This window comes from Molossus molossus, unplaced genomic scaffold (genome assembly GCF_014108415.1).
Source record: "Molossus molossus isolate mMolMol1 unplaced genomic scaffold, mMolMol1.p scaffold_m16_p_17, whole genome shotgun sequence".
NCBI classification, from domain to species: Eukaryota; Metazoa; Chordata; class Mammalia; order Chiroptera; family Molossidae; genus Molossus; species Molossus molossus.
The window spans coordinates 60,443,832-60,466,780 of NW_023425352.1; the positions used below are offsets into that span (position 1 = coordinate 60,443,832).

The window sequence follows — 22,949 nt, forward strand, 5'->3', positions numbered from 1 at the left end:
GGAGGTGAGGTCACCCTAGGGATGTGGTCCCACCCTACAGTTGTCCCTTGCAAGGCACCTGGGGCATTCCACCCCTGTGACCTTCTCTACTGGGCCCTCATCCTTGCTCAGCTCGCATCTGTCTAACTGCCTACCATAGGAGAAGGGTGCAGAAGTTTCTCTTGAGCCCAAAGGGGTCTTGGTTGCCTTAAGCTTAAAACAGTCCTCATATCACAGAGGCACATCTTGGGGTGACTCATTCTGAATACCCCAAACTTAGTGGCTTCAAACACACACTTCTTCTTTTATAGTTTTAAAGTCAGAAATCCAAAATGAGTCTTACAGCCCGGTCAATGTGGTTCAGTGGTTGAGCATCATCCCATGCACCAAGAAGTTACCAGTTTGATTCCTGGTCAGGGCACATGCCCAGGTTCAGTCTCACAGGGCTAAAAACAAAGTGTTGGCCAGGCTGGTTCATCTGGAGGCTGTAGAGGAGAATCCATTTCCTTGCCTTTGCCTGCTTCTAAGCTGCCCACATTCCTTGGCTCATGGTCCTGAATCCACATCACCTTTCTCCCTCTACTTCCATCATCACATTTCTTCTGCCTGACCTTACTGTGCCCCTCCTATGATTCTATTGTGCCTACCTGGATAGTCCAGATAATCTCCCTAATCAAAATTCTTAATTTAATCATATCTGCAAAGTCCTTGCCATATAAAGTAACGTATTTCATAGGTTCCAAATGTCAGGACTTGGACACTTTTAGGAGCCATTATTCAGCCCTACCACACTGTATATTTCCTAAGAACAAGGACACTTTCTTACTCATATTTCAATTACCAAAACCAGGAAATTTGACCCTGATGCAAATTCTATCATATAATCTACAATTCACATTCAGTTTATCCAATTTTTCTAACAATGTCCTTTATAGAAATTTTTTTCTAGTCCAGATCCAATCCAGGATCATGTATGGCACATAGCAGTTATGTCCAGTTAGGCTCCTTTGGTCTGGAATGGTTCATCTCTATTTTGTTTTCATGACTTGGCATTTTTAAGTGTTCAACTCAGTTGTAGACTCTCTCAATTTGACTTTGGTGTTTCCTCAATCAGATTCAAGTTTTGCATTGAGGGAAGAAATCCACAGAAATGTATTATGTCCCACTAAGAAGTGTATTGCGTTAGAAGTCAGGCGATGTCACTGTCCCTTATTGGTGATGTTTACTTTGATCACTTGGTTAAAGTTGTATTGGCCAGGTTTTATCACTGTAAAGTTTCTGTATTTCCCTTTGGACTTAATCTATAATTAGTAGGGAGAAACTTTGAGACTATATAAATATCCTATTCTTTTTTTTAATTAGTGATTTTTTTATTAATTAACTTATTTTTGTTACAGATGTTTCTCCCTTCTCTTGATCCACCCCCCCCCCACACACACACACAGCATTGTTGTCTATGTCCATTGGTTATGCATATATGCATATAAGTTCTTTGGTTTATCCTATTCTTTGTCAAATATTCACAGAGTTTTATTATTCATTGATGATTCTGGCTTGATTCAGTTATACTATGATGGTTATAAAATGGTGATTTTTAAACTTTTTTAAAAATATGTTTTTATTGATATTTTAGAGAGAGAGAGAGAGAGATAAACATTGATGTGAGAGAGATACATCAACGGGCTGCCTCCTGCACACCCCCTACTGGGGATCGGGCGCAATCCTGGCATTTGCCCTGACCGGGAATTGAACCTGGAGCTCAGTCCACGGGATGATGCTCAGTCCCCTGAGCCTCCATCAGCTGGGCTAAAATGGTGATTTTCTAAAAGCTCCATTATTCTTTTCACATTTATTAGTTGGCATTTACTTGTTATCTCTCCTATTCACTTTATTTATTTTTGTATGGACTCATGGATTCTTATTTACTCAATTAGTTATAATCCATTATAGTCATTATGTATTTTGATGATTATATTGCCTCAGATTTGGCCAGTAGCAGCCCCTTCAAGCTGGCTCCTGTGTTCCCAACCATTTTATTTTTCAACATTTTCTTTCTGGGACAACAAAATATTCCAGGCTTATGAGACTTTTCCCGCCCCAACCTTGGAATAAGCCATCTCTCCAAGGAGCCCTGATTCCTTTTAAGTGGTGACAGCTATTTAAAGACAAGTTCTGTATGCTCAGTGTGCTCATTGCTACTGAGGTGCTTTTGCTTCTAGGACTTTGAAGTTGGAAGAAACATGAAATATATATTTTTTTTTCTATATTCATATCTATGTATCTATTTATCTTTCCTACCTTAAACTGAAAAAACAGTCTCCAAAAAATTTTAAGACTGGATCTAAGCCTTTATTAGTCACTTTATTATTAACTCTTTTGGAGTTAAAATACGTAAGCTTTAGGAATATGGAGTTGGTCAGGAATAGGCCAGGTGCTAGGCCATTTCATATCACAATTTTCCACTGTCATAGCTAATATTTATTAAACACTGCCAGGCTTAGTGCTTTATATGTATTTATTATCGCCTTTAATCCTCACAGTTATGAGGCACAAACCTTTGTCATTCTGTTCTGCAGATGAGAAAACCAAGGCTCACAGAGACTGGTGACTTGCTGAAAACCATGCAGTTAATAAATAGCAGAAGCAGGACTGGAACTTGGTCTGTCTGACCCGGAGTCTGCATTCATACTGCTGCACTCCACTGCCACTCCTAACTGTGGTCTAAGTCAGGCTATCTGCCTCTGGCTCTTTAAATCTGATTAATAGTGAATCCAGAGGTATCAACTCAACCTAAAGTAGTTTCTTGCTTAAAAAATAGAGTGGAGCCCTGGCCGGTTTGGTTCAGCGGTTAGAGCGTAGGCCTGCGGTCCAGAGAGACCCGGGTTCGGTTCCCGCTAAGGGCATGTACCTTGGCTGCAGTTTATCCCCGGCCCTGGTAGGTTGTGCAGGTGGCAGCCACTCTATGTGTCCCTTTCACATCAATGTTTCTCTCTCTCTCTCTTCCTCTTTTTCCCTCCCACTCTATCTGAACAAAAAATGGAAAAAAATGTCCTCGGGTGAGGATAAAAAAAAAAAAAATAGAGTGTAATACTGTGTTAAGGACTGGCAGAGCCCTGACCAGCAGTAGCTACAATGCTGGGCATTTTCCCTTCCTCTCCTCCCCAGGGCTTCTCAATGGTCACTTGTGAAATAAATAAGCCTGTCTTATCTATGTCACAGGTGACTGTTGCTTCCAGCCTCACAATAGCACAGCTTGCTGGGTGCGTAGAGCACCTGTGGGGACCTATGCTGGCCTTGTTATTTCTTCTCCACTCAAGGGTAGAAATATGTGGGTAAGTAGAGAGGCCTTAGCCACTCTTAACCACCAATCTATCAAGCTCTTGTCATGCCTGAACATCCCAGGTCCTAGTCTGACCTAGAATAGCTATTGTCTGACTGAGGAGAGCTTTAACTTAAAGTCCCCTTGAATGTAACAACTTATTGGCGTGTGTTTATTTACTGATTCTTTGGGGAAGGGTGGATCCAGAAAAATCTCATATGTATCCTGAAATTAATCCTAATTGGTTAGAATGTGTCTATTTTTAAAATCAAATTGGAGTTGTAAAATAATGTGACTCTTTGATGTGTCCCAAGCCCACAGGATGGAAACTGACTATCTGAAGAGGTGCTATGGAAACTGCCTTTCCCAGGCACTGGCAGAGGTGGCGAAGATTCGGCCCAGTGACCCCATAGAGTACCTGGCTCACTGGCTTTATCATTACAAGAAAATCACTAAAGCCGAAGAGGTTTGTATGTGCACTGAGACAGCTTGAGGAGGGCTTTCCAGCTTTCCCAGAGTATTTTAAAATCCAAGACAGAGTTCTGGAGCTGGCGTGGGGAGGTTTTGGTTTATTCAGCTTGTGAGAGGGGCTTTGGCCCAGATATCCTAGAAGCACAGGAAGTCTAGGGGCTGAAGGAGGACTCCAGCTCACAGGAGTGATAGAGTTGGTGGTGTGGAGCTTCTAGCAGGCTGAAGCACATTCCAGAAGTAGACACAGGAGGCCCGAAGGGCCTGAAGGAAATTCCAGGGAGGAGGGTCCCTTTGCACCTGCTTGCCTGGGGCTGATCTAACTCAGTCACATTGCCCCAGGATAGGCAGGAGGAGATCCAGCTGAAGGAGGAATATGATGATATCCTCAAGGAAACCGGAATGACAAGTACTGAAGCAAGCAGAGGATCAGATTCACCAGGAGTATGAAAAGTGTCCCAGGTACAGAGGAGGAGCTCAGCACTGGGCTTGAGCACTCAGTGACGGATACTAGGAAATACACAGTCAGCCCGGTCACAGTGCAAAGCTTGTTGAGGCCCCCATTTAGCCTACTTTTCTCTCCTTGGGTTTGTATGTTGATATGTAAGCCAATCTTATTGACTATCCTTGTCTATAAGGTCATTGTCAATGAAAAAAGAAAATGTTCAAAGGCAATTCCATTTTAGATGTCAGGAAATACCTTAGATATTACTGGTTTTTAAAAATCTGATTTTTAAAAAATCTAATATGACCCTGGCCGGTTTGGCTCAGCGGTTAGAGCATCGGCCCGCGGTCCAGAGAGACCCGGGTTCGGTTCCTGCTAAGGGTACGTACTTCGGTTGCAGTTTGTCCCTGGCCCTGGTTGGTCGTGTGGGTGGCAGCCACTCGGTGTGTCCCTTTCACATCGATGTTTCTCTCTCTCTCTCTTCCTCTCTCTCCCTCCCACTCTATCTGAACAAAAAATGGAAAAATGTCCTCGGGTGAGGATTAAAAAAAAAAAATTTTTTTTTTTTAAAAATCTAATATGCCACTTGGAACAAATATATTTTTATACAAGATTCTTTGAGCCCTTTTCAAAAATTAGTCAATACTTTTCAGAAACCAAATATGGTTATCATTATATACTTTAGGTTTAATATTTTATTCTATACTATTTACTTAAATATCTTATTTATTATATGCTATTCATTTATGTATCGAGCCGCAGATACCACCTCTCTGATACTGTGATAGTGGGCATCAATTAATAACTTGGAATAGTTGGAAATAACTGAGTATTCATTCTCTGACAAACATATCTTTCATCTCCATCATTTTTGCCACAGTCTTTTGAAAATTGTGTCATTCTGTGTTTTCTACAAAGTACATAATGCCCAGATAGGAAATTGACTTATTGGGCTTGATACCTGACATCTTTATAACTATCACTATATCCTGTGCAATAAAACGTTTAATGCAGTCTCATACAATTAACTAGCTTTTGCCAATTTCCAAAGTCCACTTTGATGAAAACATGAAAGTATTGAGCTTATTTACGTTTATATGAATATGCTCAGCTTTCCTCATAAACAATTAATAGATTTTTTAAAAGTCTGGATGTTTCATAAATGAATCAAAACAAAGATGGTATTGTTAGACAATAGTCTCAGTGAGCCCTCCCACAAGAACAGTCTTAGAATAGTTGTTGGGAGAAGGTAGAGGTGAAATCATTAAGCAAAAGTTTGCATCACCTTGCTGCTCACTCAAATCCTTTTCTAACTATAAGTTTCACTGTTAAAATAAAGACTTCCAAAACCCCACCCTGGTTTTATAGTGCCTATATTAAAGAAAACTTTGTTCACATCAGTATTTTGAATTGTCCCTTTGGGTTGCATTCAAGGAGTTTTATGCCCTGTAGCAATATTCCTTAGAAGGATTTAGATGAGTCCTAGTGCGAGACAAAGGAAATTGTAAGGGAAGATGGGAAATGAGAGCCAGCATGATGCCTACCCTATGTGCAAGACCTCAGTTTTAGGAAAGAGCAAGTTGTAGTTATGGAAATTGATTCCCTTAGTTAGAAGGAAATAGAGAATCCAACAGTGATCTGTTAGTATATGTATATTTTTTTAATCCTCACCCGAGGACATTTTTCCATATTTTGTTCAGATAGAGTGGGAGGGAGAGAGAAAGAGAGAAACATCGACGTGAAAGGGACACATCGAGTGGTTGCTACCTGCACGACCCAACCAGGGCCAGGGACAAACTGCAACCAAGGTATGTGCCCTCAGCGAGAACCAAACCCCAGTCTCTCTGGACCACAGGCTGACGCTCTAACCACTGAGCCAAACCGGCCAGGGCCCAACAGTGATCTGAAACAGAGCTGAATTTATTGCTTACCTGGCCAGGAAGAGCCAGGCCATTCAGTGCTAGTATAAATTGAAAGAAGTACATAAAGGGCAAAGAGGTGGGGACACACCAAATAAGACGAGATTCCAATTTCTGGTTTCTTGGTGACTGAAGATGAGTTGCAAACTATTCCTTGCTATTGATCACTTTCAGATTTTGTGTCATGAGTGCTGGGAAACCTGGTCTTAAACAGACCCAGGAGGGGTTGCGTAAGATTTCAGCAGGCATACTGACTTAGCCGATTGGCTCGTTTGCACATACTCAAAGCTTTACAAGATTTTCCTTAATATCTTAAAACCACCACTACTTGCATATACCTTAGAAAGTCCTTAAGTACCCCAGATTGAATACTACTGGTCTAGTGGATATTTCAAAAGTGGAGTAGAAACAGAGCACTCTGTGTAGTGCAGATCATATCCAATTATAGCAATCGAGATTCACAGAGGAGGTAGCATTTGAGTCAGACCTAGAGGAGAGCTGGCAAAAGTTGCCCTTGCACTGGTTTCTCTTCATTAAGCAGAAGCATCTTTATATAAGTAAACCATAATTCTGTTTCTAAGTCTGAAAGCAACCCCTTTGTTGATAATGATATGAGCCATACATATGTTTTAGAAATACATTTTTGTAGAATCAATACATATATATGTTGCATAGACTCATAGCACTTTGAAGTTAGAAGGGTCTTAGAGACCATGTGGGTAAGTACTTCACAGACTTCTGCAGTGGCCCACACGGTTCATTGCAGAATGGAGTTCTGGGCCTACTGGATAAATCTAGAGGTAGAGTTGGCTAGTAGAGTTAAATCTTGAAGGATTCCTACCTCAACCAGGGACTGAAATTATATGAATGTTAGACTGTTATTATCTCATAGGTCAGAGAGACTGTCCATTTTTTCAATCTTTTTTCCTCTGTGCCTCTGTTTGGATGATTTATATGGATCTGTTTTCAAGTTTACTGACTCTTTCTTCTGCAATGTCCGATATCCTATTTAGAGATTCAGTAAATGTTTTCATTTTTGATATTGTATTTTTCAATTCTAGAATTTCTATCTGGTTTCTTTCTATAATTTCCATGTTCTTTGTTGATATATACTTTATCTTTTCACTCATTATGTTCATTTTTCTCTTTTAAATTTTTGAAAATATTTGTAATAGCTGTTTTAAGTCCTTATCTGCTAATTCATCATCTTTTTCACCTTGGGATCTGTTTCTATTAAATTCTTTTTCTCTAGATTATAGTCTACATTTTCCTACTTCTTCACATGTCTAATAATTATTATTTGTTTGCTGAACATTGTAGATGATACTTTGTGGGAATCTAGATTGTGTTTTCCTTTAAAGGGTGTTTAGTTTTGTTCTGGCAGGCAGTTAAATTGTTGCTGAAGAATCTTGATCCTATCAGATGTTTGTTTTATGCTTTGCTAGAGCAAGTCTCGATCCACTCTGTTCTTACTCTTGAGCATGAAAATGACAATAGTGTATTCTTGCTATACCAAGTGTGCTTTAGTCTCTGCTAATGACTTTCTTGTTTCCTGTTTAGCCACTGATATGTGTAGCTGGTCCTACAAAGAAGACCATATTCCTGCAGAACACAAAACCCCTTGAAAAGGAGTCCTTGAAGCAGGAAGGCCTGCCAGGTACTTCCAGTGTGACTCCAGCAATGCCTCAGCAGATTCCTTCTGACTCATCTGGCCAGACCGACTAGAATGTTGAAACTGCACAAGAAATAAATTACTAGGCTTTTCGGCATGAAGTGCTCCTAAAACATCTTGGTTCCAAATCTCCTTCTTAGGTTATAAGAAGGTAGATAATTTTAACGATGCTTTTCTCAAAGCTGCAAGCTGAGAAAATGGCCATCTAGAAGAGCTTGTACCTAAAGATGCTAACTATCTGGATTAAATTAAGATTTGAGGGGCTGTGGAAGGAGGTGTCTACAGGGAGTCCCCTGCCCAAGTACTGTTCTGATAGCCATGAAAACACCTTATTTATGTGAGGATTCGAACTAGTTATCAGATCAAATAAACTCATAATATAAGGATTTAAAATAACCAAACTGATGAGCTGTTTTCCTTTTGTGCTATCATTTTTTTTTTTTTTTTTTTTGGCAACTGGTGAAAATAAAGCTCTCTCAAGGTTTCATGTCTTGCCCTGGCTGGTTTGACTCAGCAGTTAGAGCATCAGCCTGTGGTCCACAGAGACCCGGGTTTAGTTCCCGCTAAGGGCATGTACCTCGGCTGCAGTTTGTCCCCGGCCCTGGTTAGGTCGTGTGGGTGGCGGCCACTCGATGTGTCCCTTTCACGTTGATGTTTCTTTCTCTTCCTCTCTCTCTCTCCCACTCTATCTGAATAAAAAATGGAAAAATGTCCTCGGGTGAAGATAAAAAAAAAAAAGGGTTCATGTCGTTACTTTACTAAAGGCCCCTCAGAATGTAGCACATGTCTTAGAGTGTACCTGTTGTCAGTGTGTCAGTAAAACTCGAAGGTTTGAACATTTAGAAAATTATTTTCTCAACCATCTGCGTGCCCCGGCCTTCCACCAACTGGTGCAGCGCTGCCAGAAGGCACACACGCAGTACATGCACCACCGCTTGATTCGCCTGACCCCTGCCGACCACGACTTTGTGAATGCGAGCTACAGTGCCCGCAGCGCCTGCTGCCTGACACCCATGGCACGGGGCAGTTCAGCGACATCCTGCAGAGCCTCAGGCGCAGCAGACCAAGGAGCTATGGCAGCAGGTTTCACTGGAGATGACCACCTTCTCTCCCTGAGTTTAGCCACCCTAGGGCCCTATACAGGGACGCAAGCCTGTGGTTATGGGGGCTCCTCACACAGGGGGAGTGAGTCTTGGCTGGACAGATCATCCCCACCCAGTTCCCTAGTAGCCCAGACTGGCAGCTGCTCTTGGGCTATAGCTTGGGGCCAAAATGTCTAAGACCCTAGAAGCCTAGGGTTGGGGGAAACAGCCCTGTCTGGGAGGAGGTGCTGGGGGGCCTCTGGTATTTATTTGGCATTTATAAATATATAAATTTTTTTACTCTAAAAAAAATTATTTTCTATCTGTATTCACTCAACTATCATCTATATGTTGATGACTTCAGATTTATACCTTCAATCAGATTTTCTTGAACTTGACTGCCTGTTTGACATCCAAGTGGATGACCCATGGACATCTCAAAACAAACCTTGTCCCGCTGGAAGCCCTGCTATTCTCCCTGAGCCAGCATCTCTCCCTTCTGTTTGCTCGGGTCAAAATTCTTGGGTTTATTTTTTACTCTACACTTACTTGAGTCACCCTACATCTGGTCTGTTGGCTTTTCATTTAAAAGAAAACCAGAACTCACCCACTTGAATGCCCAAGCTACAATTATCATTTGCCTAGATTATCACAACGGCCTGTTAACTGGTCTTCCTTCTCCTGCCTTGACCTTCTCCAGTCTAACCTCGTCACTGAAGCCAGGACGATCTCAGGGGAACAAGTCAGATCACATCAAATGAGCGAGTGGCTTCCCATCTCAGTCACAGAAACATCCAAGGCCTTTCCTGCGACCTGTCCGAGTCTGTAAGATCTGCTTCCCCATCACTTTCACTCTCCGTGTTGTTTTCCACTTTAAATACACTAACCAGGCATGGTCCCGCCTCGAAACTTGCTTTCCTCTTTCCCTTCTCTGCTTTGGATTCTCCAATCTACCTACACCCCTCCATTTCTGCAGATTCTCCCTTCCTTCGGGTCTTTCTCAAAAGTCACCTTTTTAAATTTATTTTTGTATTTATTATTTATAAAACTTAGCATAATGCAGCACATTGGCTATAACCATCCATTTTGGACAGGGTGAAATTAAATGTGTCTCTCCAATGTGCCATACTTTTGTAAATGGGAAAGATTTTCCTCAGCCACTACATAAAAGGAAATATGGTCCCAATAGTTCTGAAATTTCTAAGGCCAATAAAGGAGCTCTTCTTTGAACCCTTAGCAGGATTTGTACACTCACTCTAGATATATATATAGAGATATATATAGATATATATATATATATTATATATATAGAGAGAGAGACAGATATATAATATATATAATGTATATAATATATAGAGACAGATATAGATATATAGATATACATATACCCATCTTATCTGTACTAGATAGATGATAGATAGATAGATGATAGATAGATAGATAGATAGATAGATAGATAGATAGATAGATAGATGGATAGATAGATAGATGGATAGATAGATAGATAGATAGATGGATAGATAGATAGATAGATAGATAGATAGATAGATAGATAGATAGATAGATGGATAGATAGATAGATGGATAGATAGATAGATGGATAGATAGATAGATGGATAGATAGATGGATAGATAGATAGATAGATAGATAGATAGATAGATAGATAGATGATAGATAGATAGATAGATGGATAGATAGATGGATAGATAGATAGATATACTATCTATGCTTCCTATATACTATGTACATCCTATCTGAACTTCCACACACATTTGATACCCTCTTCCCTGTTGGTCTTTTTTAGTAGTATGTGAGCTCCATGAAGACAGAATTTTTATCTGTTTATTTTTGTATCCCCAGCATCTAAAACAGTGCCAGCACACAAGAGGTACCTAATAAATAAATATCTGTCAAATATGAATGAGTTGAATTTACCAAGAGCTGGAAACTCCTAGCAAATATGAAAAGGACAAGCTGGCCATTTTTGATTGGCGTAAGAATTAGTTTGCAATTCCAGACCCCTGACCCGTTTCTCTAGCCTAGGATTGGCTACATAAAATGTGGGCCTAGTGCAAAATGAAAATGTGGGCTTCCTTGTTCAAAAATTATTGCATCTTTCATTATGATAACAGCAGAGCATTAAACCAAGTGTGCTACCCTTCCAAATGCAGGCCGTGTGCAGCTGCACAAGTCACACACTCATGAAGCCAACTTCACTCCAGCCAGAGCTGCCATCCACAAGGAGTATCTCTAATGGGCCTTAGGATGGACAGCTCAAAGACATCAAAGGTCACATGACTGCCTTCTGAAGGATAGGTGAGATCTCTGTTCTTTTCCAACACACACACACACACACCCCAATCCGAGCCTGCTGCAGGGCTCCTCATGTGCCAAATGCCCACTGCTACTGTGTGTCCTCTCTGTCTCATGGGTGTGGATGGCTAAGCCAGGTCAGACACAGAAATGGGCTCCAGAGAGTGAAAGGGTCTCAACTACCATTCATGGATATTATGGTCTGAACAGGCTGCAATAGACTAGCCTGGTAACCTAAGACCATTTAGAACAGTGTTTCTATGGACAATGCCTTCTTTTTTGTTTTTCTTTTTATCCTCACCCGAGGACATTTTTTCATTTTTTGTTCAGATAGAGTGGGAGGAAGAGAGAGGAAGAGAGAGAAACATAGACGTGAAAGGGACACATCAAGTGGCTGCCACCTTTACGACCCAACAAGGGCAGCGACAAACTGTAACCGAGATATGTGCCCTTAGCGGGAACCAAATCTGGGTCTCTCTGAACCACAGGCTGATGCTCTAACCACTGAGCAACTGGCCAGGGCAGACAATGCCTTCTTGGTGCAGGACAAGAGAGAAGCATGTTATAAACAAAAATTCATTTTATTTTTTTTAAATCCTCACCGGAGGATATTCTTCTATCTGTCCTCAGATAGAGTGGGAGGGAGCAAGGGGGAGAGAGAGAGAGAGAACCATTTATGTGAGAGGGACACATTGACCAGTTGCCTCTCGCACAACCCAACCAGGGCTGGGGACGGACCATAACTGAGGTACGTGCCCTTGACCAGACTCGAACCTGCGACTTCTTGGTCCGTGGGCCCATGCTCTAACCACTTAGCAAACCAGTCAGGAAATAATTTATTTTAATGTTGAGGATTGTTTGTCTAGATGCCAGAGATTCTGCATTTAACAACTATACCATCCTGTCTCATGAAAAAGAATTTAAAAGTAAACCCAAGAAGTTGGTCACGAAACAGAATGAAGAGGGTGGAGGTGGAGAAAATCCAAGATGGCCACTAGGTTTCTAGTTTGAATCACATGAATGGAAGGTGGTGGCCTTTCCTATAACAAATACACAGAAGGAAGAGCAGGTGTGGGCATGTCAAATATGTAGTGCCTGCGCGACTGACAGGCAGGTTGATGCCACCAGAGAGGGTAGCCTTGAGCCCCAAGGAAGTTGAAAGAGCCCAGCCCAGCCTTAGCTTTACTGCAAGATGCCAACGAATGAGTAAAATTTGTTGTATATCATCTGAAGGGGCTTCGGAAGGTTTAAATTTCAACTCAGAAAATGGTAAGATGTTCATTTCTGAGTTTATTTTACATATCTGACCTCCTGTGGGAGATACTCTTGGACATTAGAAGATACTAATGCTTGGCTTACAAGGGCATCGTTTTGTTTTTCTTCTATTCAAGGAACAAATTTAGCTTCGTAGCTATGGTTTTTTTTGTTTGTTTATTTGTTTCATTTTGTGTTCATCGTCAGATAGAACGAGAGGAAGAGAGAGAGAAACATCAACATGAGAGAGACACATCAATGGGTTGCCACCCACCCAACCCCAACTGGGGCCAGGGGAGAACCATAACTAAGGTACATGCCCTTAGCAGGAACCGAACCCAGGCCTCTCTGGACCACGGGCCAATGCTCTATCTGCTGAGCCAAACTGGCCAGGGCTTTGTAGCTATGTTTTAAAACTAATATGAAAATGGTCTCTCTTCCACTCTTTCCAGATGATCCTGCATGAGCTGAATTGGCTGGTGCATCAGCCGTGTCAAGGAGTTCTTTTATGGGACAGAAACCAGCTGATTCAGTGGCATCTGAGGTAGAGAGCATAGAGGGTGGGCAGGGAAACCTTGTTCTCAAGGAGCCGATGAGTGATGGGGGAAAACCAACTGAGGGTCAGCAAGGTAAAATCATCTTAATTTTGTGTTGTGATATTTAGCAAAACATAAAAGAAAATGCCTAAATCATTTATAGTAGTGATTGAAAACATAGGTGAATAGAGTCAACTGATGGCTCCTCAGACAACCACTCTCATCCCTGTGGAAATCATTACCATGATGATCCCGTCACTGAGACTTTTATCCAATTCCCTCTCGTGTGCCAGGACAGAAGAAAGATTGAGGACCCTTCATTCTACATTTTAATATGGAAGGCTGAATGTATTTGTTTTCTATTGCTGTGTAACAAATTACCACAAATTAGTGGCTTAAAACAATACCTGTTTATTCTTACCTATCTGTAGGTCAAAAGTCCAGGCAAGACTACACTGGGTTGAGTACTCACAGTTTCACAGGCTGAAATCAAGGTGTTGAATGGGGTTACAATCTTATTGGAGACTCAAGTTTCTCTTTTAAGTTTGTTGGTTATTAGCAGAATTTACTTACTGCCTCAGAGGAAGCCTAGTATTTCCCCAATCCCCAGACTGCCCAGCAGCTCTTCCAGAAAGACAGAATTCTGGCCTTAACTACAGCTTCCAAAGCATTACTCCCTACCCTCATTTTTAAATGCCTGCATTGAAACACACATGCATGCCATCTGGTGAAACAACTCTCTGCTTCTGATGATTCTTAATATTAATACAGTTGTATTTGCTTACACATTTCATTGACTTAAAATTTATATTGCTGTAGTTACTATGCAATTGTGAAAAGGTCTTTAAGAAATTGGAGTTCTGTCCAGCCGATGTGGCTCAGTGGTTGGGTCGCCAGTTCGATTCCTGGTCAGGACACATGCCCGGGTTGTGGGCCAAACACCCAGTGGGGGGCATGCAGGAGGCAGCCAATCAATGTTCTCTCTCATTGATGTTTTTATCTCTCTCTCCCTCTCCCTTCCTCTCTCTCTAAACTCAATAAAGGAAAAAATAAAATAAAAAATTGGAGTTCAAATATAGAAAGAACTGCCACAACCTAACAACAACAACAACAACAAAACACCAAGCAATACAATTGAAAAATGGGCAAAGGACCTGAACAGACATTTCTCCTAAGAAGACATACAAATGGCTAGCAGATATATGAAAAGATGCTCAACTTCACTAGCTATAATGAAAATCAAATCAAAACCACAATGACATACCTCCTCACACCTGTTACAATGGCTGTCATCAACAAGACAAGAAATAATTATTGGAGAGGTTGCGGAAAAAAATAAATCCTGGTACACTGCTGGTGGGAGCGTAAATTGGTATAGCCACTGTGGAAAACAGTATGGATGCTCCTCAGAACTTTAAGAATAAAGGTAACATATGACCCAGCAATGCCTCTTCTGGGTATCTACCTGAAAATTTTGAAAACATTTATTCATAAAGATATATGCACTCTATGTTCATTGCAGCATTATTCAGGTTGGTCAACATATGGAAACACTCTTAAGTGTCCTTTGATGGATGTTTGGATGTTTGGTGCATATACGCAAGGGAATACGATCAGCCATAAGGAAAAATGAAATACTGCCATTTGCAACAACATGGATAGATCTTGAGAGTACCATGCTAAGCAAACTAGGAAGAAAAGGACTAGAACCGTATGATTTCACTCATATGTAGGATATAAAACAAGAAGCAACGAACAAACAAAAAAACCTAATAGACACAGGCAACAGTATGGTGGTCAGCAGAGGAGAGGGGGTAGGTAGCAGAGGGTAAAGGGGGTCAAATATAAGATGACAGAAGGATACTTGACTTTGGGTGGTGAAGACACAATGCAGTATACAGATGATATAGCACTGTACACTTGAAACTTATATAATTAAAAAAAATTTTTTTTCTTTATTGATTTTAGAGTTAGAGGAACTGAGAGAGAGAGAGAGAGAGAGAGAAAGAAACATCAATGAGAGAGAACATTGATTGGGCACCTCCTGCATGTCCCCTATTGGGGATTTGGCCCACAACCTGGGCATGTGCCCTGACCGGGAATTGAAATGGCAACCTCTTGGTGCATGGGTCGATGCTCAACCACTGAGCCACACTGGCCAGACACAACTTATATAATCTTAATAACGAATTTCACCCCAATAAATTTAATAAATTTTTAAAGAAGAAATTGGAGTCCAAACAAAACTGGGCATAATAAATGACACAAGTGCCCATGAAAATCAAGGGTTAAAGAAGAGTGCTAGGCTACAATGCACAAACTTGTATTTTTCTCAATTGGTCCTTTCAGTGCTTGATTCCACTAATTGTACAGGATTCTACTGAAAGACCCTACTTACACTCCTTATACTTACTTGAGTGTTTCGGGGTTTTTTTGAGGGAAAGATTTATTTTAACTCCTATCTACTGTCCTATTGCTCTACCCTGGCCTGGTTTAGGTTTCTCAGTCTTGTTATTCACTAAATGAAACCAGGTCTGTCTAAAAATGAGATTTCTTCCTGGGTGCAGCAGAGCAAAAGATGAATCTGAGACAGAGATGAATCTGTTGTCAGAGATCAAGGATGCTTTCAGACATCAAAATTACAACTAAAGTACAGCACAACCATCATTCAGAACCACCTGAAATCAAGCTGAATGAAAACCTACAACAAAGAAGCAGCCATATCGAGACTGGTAGGAGGGCCGGAGGCGCAGATAGGCTGGTCCCACACCCACATGCGGTGGATAAAAATCAGGAGGAGGACACCTCGGCTGTGAAAGTCCTCCCTGAGGAGTGAGGGGTCCTCGTCCCACACCAGGCACCCAGCTCAGAGTTCCAGTGCCAGGAAGAGAATCCCCATAACTTCAGGCTGTAAAAACCAGCGGGAACTGAGGCTGAGGGAGGCTATGGCTGCTGGAGCCCCAGGGAGCTCCTCTTAAACGGCCGGTGCATGGAATTTGCCCCCTCTAAGCTAGAAGAGGAGGCAGCTTGAGGGGCGCCAGACACATACTGGGAAGAACTGAGCTGTTTGGCCTTGGGATCTGAGGTAATGGAGAGGCAGCTTTCTCTCATACAGACTTGCAAAGGACTTTGTTCCTTTGATGAGCCCTTCCCTGGGGCAGCATATCTGGGACTCCAGCAATCTGGCTCATACTGTTGGCCCCGCTCTTGTAATTCCCTGAGGCCCCGCCCCACCCAACTTTTGGGCCCACCCAAGCTGTTTCCAAAGGCTTTATCATAGTATTGGCCTGACTTGGATCCTGCTACAGATTTTTCTAAATTCTTTCAAACAAGCAGCATCTGGTCTCAGTGAGCCCCATACCTTTTATTAAGTGGCCCCAGGCCTGGGACTAGAAGCAGCCAGCCTTGGTTCACAACTTGACTTTTCCTCAGCACCTCCAACCCCAGCACAAGAAGCAGCCATCTGCAGATAACTTTGTAGCTTATGCCTGGTGGCCCTGGATAGAACACAGGCAGAGGCTGACCTTGCCCCAGAGCCAGTACACTCAGTGGACAGCTTCAGACCACATCAAAACACCACCACCCAACCACCTCCACAAGTGACACACTCAAGGTACCAGAGCCCTGTGGTACCAGAGCCCTGATGAAGTAAGTCTTGCTCTGTGTAGTGGGCCCCTACACAGCTGATCCTCCAAGGTATTCAGAGGCCAGTAGTTAATGTGCACAGCCAGTCCTTACAGCTGAGCAGCCTGAGTAAATCCCTCCCACTGACGTGCCATCAGCAATCAAGACTCAACTACAGCAGAAAGGTGTATAGTCCACACTAGTGGTGCACCTCGAAGGCCCAGCGGGGGTGACAGAGACTGTGCCACTGGATTCTACAGGACACCTACAACAATAGGGCACCCCACGAAGCCTAGGAGACATAGAAACTCTGCGTAATACATAAAAACAGTCAGAGGGAAGCAGTCAAAATGAGGAGAAAAAGAAACAGATCCCAAATGAAAGACAGGAACAAAACTCCAGGAAAAGAATTAAACAAAATGAAGATAAGCAATCAACCAGATGCAGAGTTCAAAACACTGGTTATAAGGTTGCTCAAGGAACTTAGTGAAACATTCAAAGAACTTAGTGAGACCTTCAGGGAACTTAAAAAAACCTCGAAGAAACTTAGTGAGAACATCAGCAATATGAAAAAGGACCAGTCAGAAATGAAGGATGCACTAACTGAAATAAAAAATAATTTACATGGCATCAGTAGTGGAACAGGAAAAGCCAAGAAGCAAATCATCCATTTGGAATATAAGGAAGCAAAAACACCCAATCAAAGCAGCAAAAAGAAAAAGGAATCCAAAAAATGAGGATAGTGTAAGGAGCCTCTGGGACAACTTCAAGCGTGCCAACATTTGTATCATGTGGGTGCCCGAAGAAGAAGAGAAAGAACAAGAAATTGAAAACCTATTTGAAACAATAATGACAAAAAACTTCCCTAACTTGGTGAAGAAAACAGACTTACAAGTCCAGGAAGCACAGAGAGTCCCAAATAAGATAAACCCAAAGAGGTCCACACGAAGGCACATCATCATCAAAATGCCAAAGGTTAAACACAAAGAGGGAATATTAAAAGCAGCAAGAAAAAAACAGTCCATTACCTACAAAGAGCTCCCATAAAACTGTCAGCTGATTTCTCAAAAGAAACTTTGCAGGCCAGAAAGGAGTGGGAAGAGATATTCACGGTGATGAAAAGCAACAACCTACAACCAAGAATACTCTATCCTGAAAAGCTGTCATTTAGAATCGATGGACATATCAAGAGTTTCCCAGACAAGAAAAAGGTGAAGGAGTTCATCACCACCTAACCAGTATTATATGAAATGCTGAAGGGTCTTCTTGAAGGAGAAGAAGGACAAAGATATGAACAATAAAATAGCAATTAATACATATCTATCAACAATTGAATTTACGAACAAAATGAGCAAGCAGAACAGAAACAGACTCATAGATACAGAGTTCTTGCCAGATGGGAGAGGGCTGAAATGGATGAAAAAGATAAAGAAATTACAAAGTACAAATTGGTTATTAGACTGATGAACTTCAAAGAAAAGGGGGTAGGGAGGGCGGGATGAGATAAACCAAAGAACTTCTATATGCATAACCAATGAACACTGACAATAGTGTGGAGAAGGCAGGAGTGGGGTAGATTGGGGAGGATGGGGAGAAGGGGGGAAAGAGAGGGACATGTGTAATACATTCAACAGTAAAGATAAGTTTTTTTTAAAAAGGATGCTTTCAGAAGCCACTGGGTAGAAAGGTCAGCCTGGACAGAGAGGCTACTGGTGATGCTGGATCTCAAAGAGAAACCATTGCTTATCATCAGCTGGAACTATTTGTGTCTGTGGAAAACCAAAAGTCATGCTGATACTGAGAAAGAACAAACAGTAAATGGACTAGAGCAGCACTACTCAAGATTTAATTGACATACAAATCACCTTACAGCTAATTAAATGATTGGCTAATTACGAGTCACTGGATCGGGGGTGGGCCTGAGATTCTGCTTTTCTTTTTTAAAATTAATTAATTGATTAATTAATTAATTTTTATCTTTATTGTTGAATGTATTACAGATGTTCCTCATTTTTTCCCCACTGACCCCCTCCTCCCCACTCCCGCCCCCTCCTGCCTTTTCCCACAGTTGTCTGTGTCCATTGGTTATGCATGTAAGTTCTTTGGTTTATTTCTTCCCACCCCTTAAGCCCCTTCTTTTTGAGGTTTGTCAGTCTAGCAACCAATATGTTCTTCTTAATCCCTTCACCTTTTTCACTCATTCTCCCAAACCCCCTCCCATCTGGCAACCAACAAAATGTTCTCTGTATCTATGAGAATGTTTCTGTTCTGCCTGTTCATTTTGTTTGTAGATTCCATTGTCAATAGATATGTATTCATTGCCATTTTGTTTGTTCATATATTTTATCTTTTTCTTCAAAAAGACCCTTCAGCATTTCATATAATAACGGTTTGGTGGTGATGAACTCCTTTAACTTTTTCTTGTCTGGGAAACTCTTGATATGGCCATCGATTCTAAATGACAGCTTTGCAGGATAGAGTAATTTTGGTTGTAGGTTCTGCTCTTCATCACTCTGAATATTTCTTGCCACTCCCTTCTGGCCTGCAGTTTCTTTTGAGAAATCAGCTGACAGCCTTATGGGAAACTCCCTTGTAGGTAACTAACTGCTTTTCTCTTGCTGCTTTTAAGATTCTCTCTTTCTCTTGAACCTTTTGCATTTTGATGATGATGTGTCTTGGTGTGGGCCTCTTGGGGTTCATCTTGTTTGGGCCTCTCTGTACTTCCTGGACTTGTATGTCTCTTTTCTTCACCAAGTTAGGGAAGTTTTCTGCCATTATTGTTTCAAATAGGTTTTCGATTTCTTGTTCTTTCTCTTCTCCTTCTGGCACCCCTAAGATGCAAATGTTGGCATGCTTGAAGTTGTCCCAGAGGCTCCTTACACTATCCTCAGTTTTTGGATTCTTTTTTCTTTTTGCTGTTCTAATTGGGTGTTTTTTGCTTCCTTATATTCCAAATCGATGGTTTGCTTCTTGGCTTTTACTACTCTACTGTTGAATATGTGTAAATTATTCTTTATTTCAGTTAGTGCCTCCTTTATTTCTGACAGTGCATCCTTCATTTCTGACTGGTCCTTTTTTATGCTCTTGAGGCCCTCACTAAGTTCGCTGAGGTTCTCACTAGGTTCATTGAGCATCCTTAAAAGTAGTATTTTGAGTCAGCATCTGTTAGGTTGCTTATTTCCATTTTACTTAGTTCTTCTCCTGGAGATTTTTTTTCTGTTTTTTCATTTGGGACCTGTTTCTTTGTCTCCTCATTTTGGCTTCCTCCCTATGTTTGTTTCTACGTATTACTTAATGAGAGGTATAGCACTAGCTGAGACCAGATGCTGCTTGTTTGAAAGAATTTAGGAAAACCTGAAGCAGGATCCAAGACAGACCAATCCTATGGTTTAGCAACTGACAACAGCTTGGGTGGGCCTGAAAGATGGGTGGTGGGGTTGGGGGGCTCAGGGAATCACCAGGGCGGGGCAACCAGTGTGAGCCAGGTTGCTGGAGTCCCAGATATGGAGGCTGTCTGCCGCCCCAGGGAAGGGCTCACCAAAGGAACAAAGGCCTCTGACAGCACGTCTGACCAGGATAAAGCCCCCTCTCCAGCCCTCGCTCCAGTGCCAAACAGCTCAGTTCTTCCCTGTATGCCTTTGGCACCCCTCAAGCTACCTCCCCTCCAAGCTTAGAGGGAGCAAGTCTGATAAGTCCTTGTGGGGGCCCTTTAAGAGGAGCTGCCTGGGGCTCCAGCTACTTCAGCCTCCCTCAGCCTCAGTTCCTACTGGTTTTTCCAGCCAGAAGTGATGAGGATTCTCTTCCTGGCACTGGAACCGTGCACGGGGCACCTGGTGTGGGGCGGGGACCCCTCAGTTTTCAGAGAGCATCTTCCCAGCCGAAGTGTCCTCCTGATATTTATCCGCCACATGTGGGTGTCGGACCAGCCTGTCCACCTCCGCCCATCCTACCAGTCTCCATGTGGCTGCTTCTTTAATTCTGCAGTTGTAGGACTTCCATTTAGTTTGATTTCAGGCAGTTTTGAATGATGGTTGTTCTGTATTTTAGTTGTAACTTTGATGTGGTTGTGGGAGGATGCGATACCGCATTTACCTACGTGTCATCTTAACCGGAAGACGAGATTCTGCATTTCAACATGTAGATTCCACGTGTCCAAACTGCTAGTCCAAAGACTACTCTTGGAGAGGTCAAATGCTAGAGCAGAGTTTCTCAAAGTTAGCACTCTTGACCTTGGACATTCTTTGCTGTGCTGAGCTGTCCTGTGTGTCGTAAAATGTTTAGTACCATTCCTGGCCTCTGCTCACTAGAGGCTAGTAGTACACACACACACACACACACACACACACACACACACGCCAGTTGAACAACCAAAAATGTCTCCAGACATTACCAAACATTTTCTGGAGGTAGGGTAACCAACACTCCCAGTTTACCTGGGACTGGGGCATTTTCTAGGATATTGAATTTTAGTGCTAACGTCAGGAATGCCCTGGGAAAACTGGAACTGGTGGTCACTCTACATCAGGGACAAAATTGCCTTTACTTGAGACCACGGTGCTAGAGGAATGTCAAATCTTCTAACATGGATTAATTAGTAACCATTTTCTTCTATAAAAAATGGTGGTGTGAATTTAGGAGGAATAAACCATTTCTTGGCAAACAAATGTGATTTGTACGATAGTTCTTATTTACTTTAGGTAGTTACTATGGTTATGAAAAGGCAGTTTGTTTCATTTTCTACTTGAGATCAAGAACATTTTATTTAAAACATAATTTAAAAGGTTAGACCTATTAGATTAGTAGTGAAAAAGCATTCAACCTTAGGTCAGGGATGGGTTATAGGAACAGATTTTAGTGATAGGTCATAGAAATAGGGCCTTGGGCACTGACTTACTAGAGAGGGCATTGTGGCTACACCCTGTATAAGGTTTATTACTTCTATAACAAAGGTTTCAGGGAAAACAGGATAGGCTTCCCAAGCTGGTTTGACAATGGCTTAAGAGAGCAAGGAAAGCAGGCTAGCTTGGGGTTTGTATCCCAGGTAGCAGCTTGCATGATTTGGAACTCCAAAGTTTGGAGCACCTGAGCTTATCACCTTGCCTGGAAGTAGGGCACAAGGGGAAGAGGGAGAGTTAAAGCCTAAAAGCTGTCAGCAGTCAAACATTAAAAAAAAAACAAAAAACAAATTGAGCCAGACTCCATTAAAGAGGGTAAAACTAGGACACTTTGATGGCTTCGATTCACTCTATCTTTCAATAAAGCATTCCAGGCATGTGCTAAGGTCATCAAGGCTAATTTGCACCTGGAGATAAGATGTGCTGCCAGCTAGTCCAGAGTAGCTGAAAAAGGCCAGGAGATCCCAAATCCTCACCCAGAAGCAAAGGGAGAAGTCCAGAAAGCTCATCCTCTACCTGGGAGCTGTTACGTTTCAGACATCACAGTCTGTGTTAGGTAAGTTGTAACCTTTGTCTGCTTTAAAGGATTTCATACTATTTGGTTGAGTATTTGATTATACTGAGGGCTGTGATATTTAATCAATTGATACTAATGTTCTTTACATTGTTTCCAGGGTTGATCTTGTTGTTTTATTACTAAAAAAATATTACAGTGAATTTTCTTGTATATGTATCTTAGCTGATATATCTATGGATCGCCAAATTAAAAGATACAGTTGACCCTTGAGCAACACAGGGGTTAGGGGTACTGACCCTCCACGTAGTCAAAAATCCACCTATGAATATCTTCTGACTACCCAAAATTTAACTACTAATAGCCTACTGTTGACTGGAAGCCTTATTGATAACATACATAGTCAATTGACAAATATTTTGTATGTTATATGTATTGTATACTGTACTCTTACAATAAAACAAGCTAGAAAAAAATGTTATTAAAATCATAAGGGAGCCCTAGCTGGTTTGGCTCAGCGGTTGGAGCGTCAGCCTGTGGACCAGAGAGTCCCGGGTTCGATTCCCGCTAGGGGCACATACCCCTCCCCCCAAAAAAAATGATAAGGGAGAGAAAATACATTTACAGTATTTATTGGGAAAAAAAATCCAAGTATAAGCAGACCTGCGCAGTTCAAACACATGTTGTTCAAAGTTAAACTGTATTTGCATTTTGGGAGGCAAAAGACATTATGAATAGACATTTCACCTAAAAGTATGTACACATGGCAAGCATTTGAATATATGTTCAATATCATTAGCCGTTAGGGAAATGCAAATTAAAATCATGACACATCTCTCCACACCTATCAAAATGGCTACAGTTAGAAAGTAATGACACCCTGGCCAGTGTGGGTCTGTTGGAGCATGTCCTGTACACCAAAATGGTT

The 22,949-nt window shown here is 41.7% G+C and overlaps 1 protein-coding gene across 1 annotated transcript; it reads left to right on the forward strand.

Moving 5' to 3' along the window:
- Positions 1-2,619: 2,619 nt before the first annotated feature.
- DYDC2 (DPY30 domain containing 2) lies at positions 2,620-8,171 on the forward strand. Its single transcript, XM_036265706.1, is given in 6 exon segments — positions 2,620-2,638; positions 3,613-3,764; positions 4,109-4,173; positions 4,175-4,221; positions 6,161-6,168; positions 7,691-8,171. Coding segments are annotated over 5 exon segments (462 nt in total). The 5' UTR covers positions 2,620-2,638; positions 3,613-3,620; the 3' UTR covers positions 7,889-8,171.
- The last annotated feature ends 14,778 nt before the right edge of the window (positions 8,172-22,949 follow it).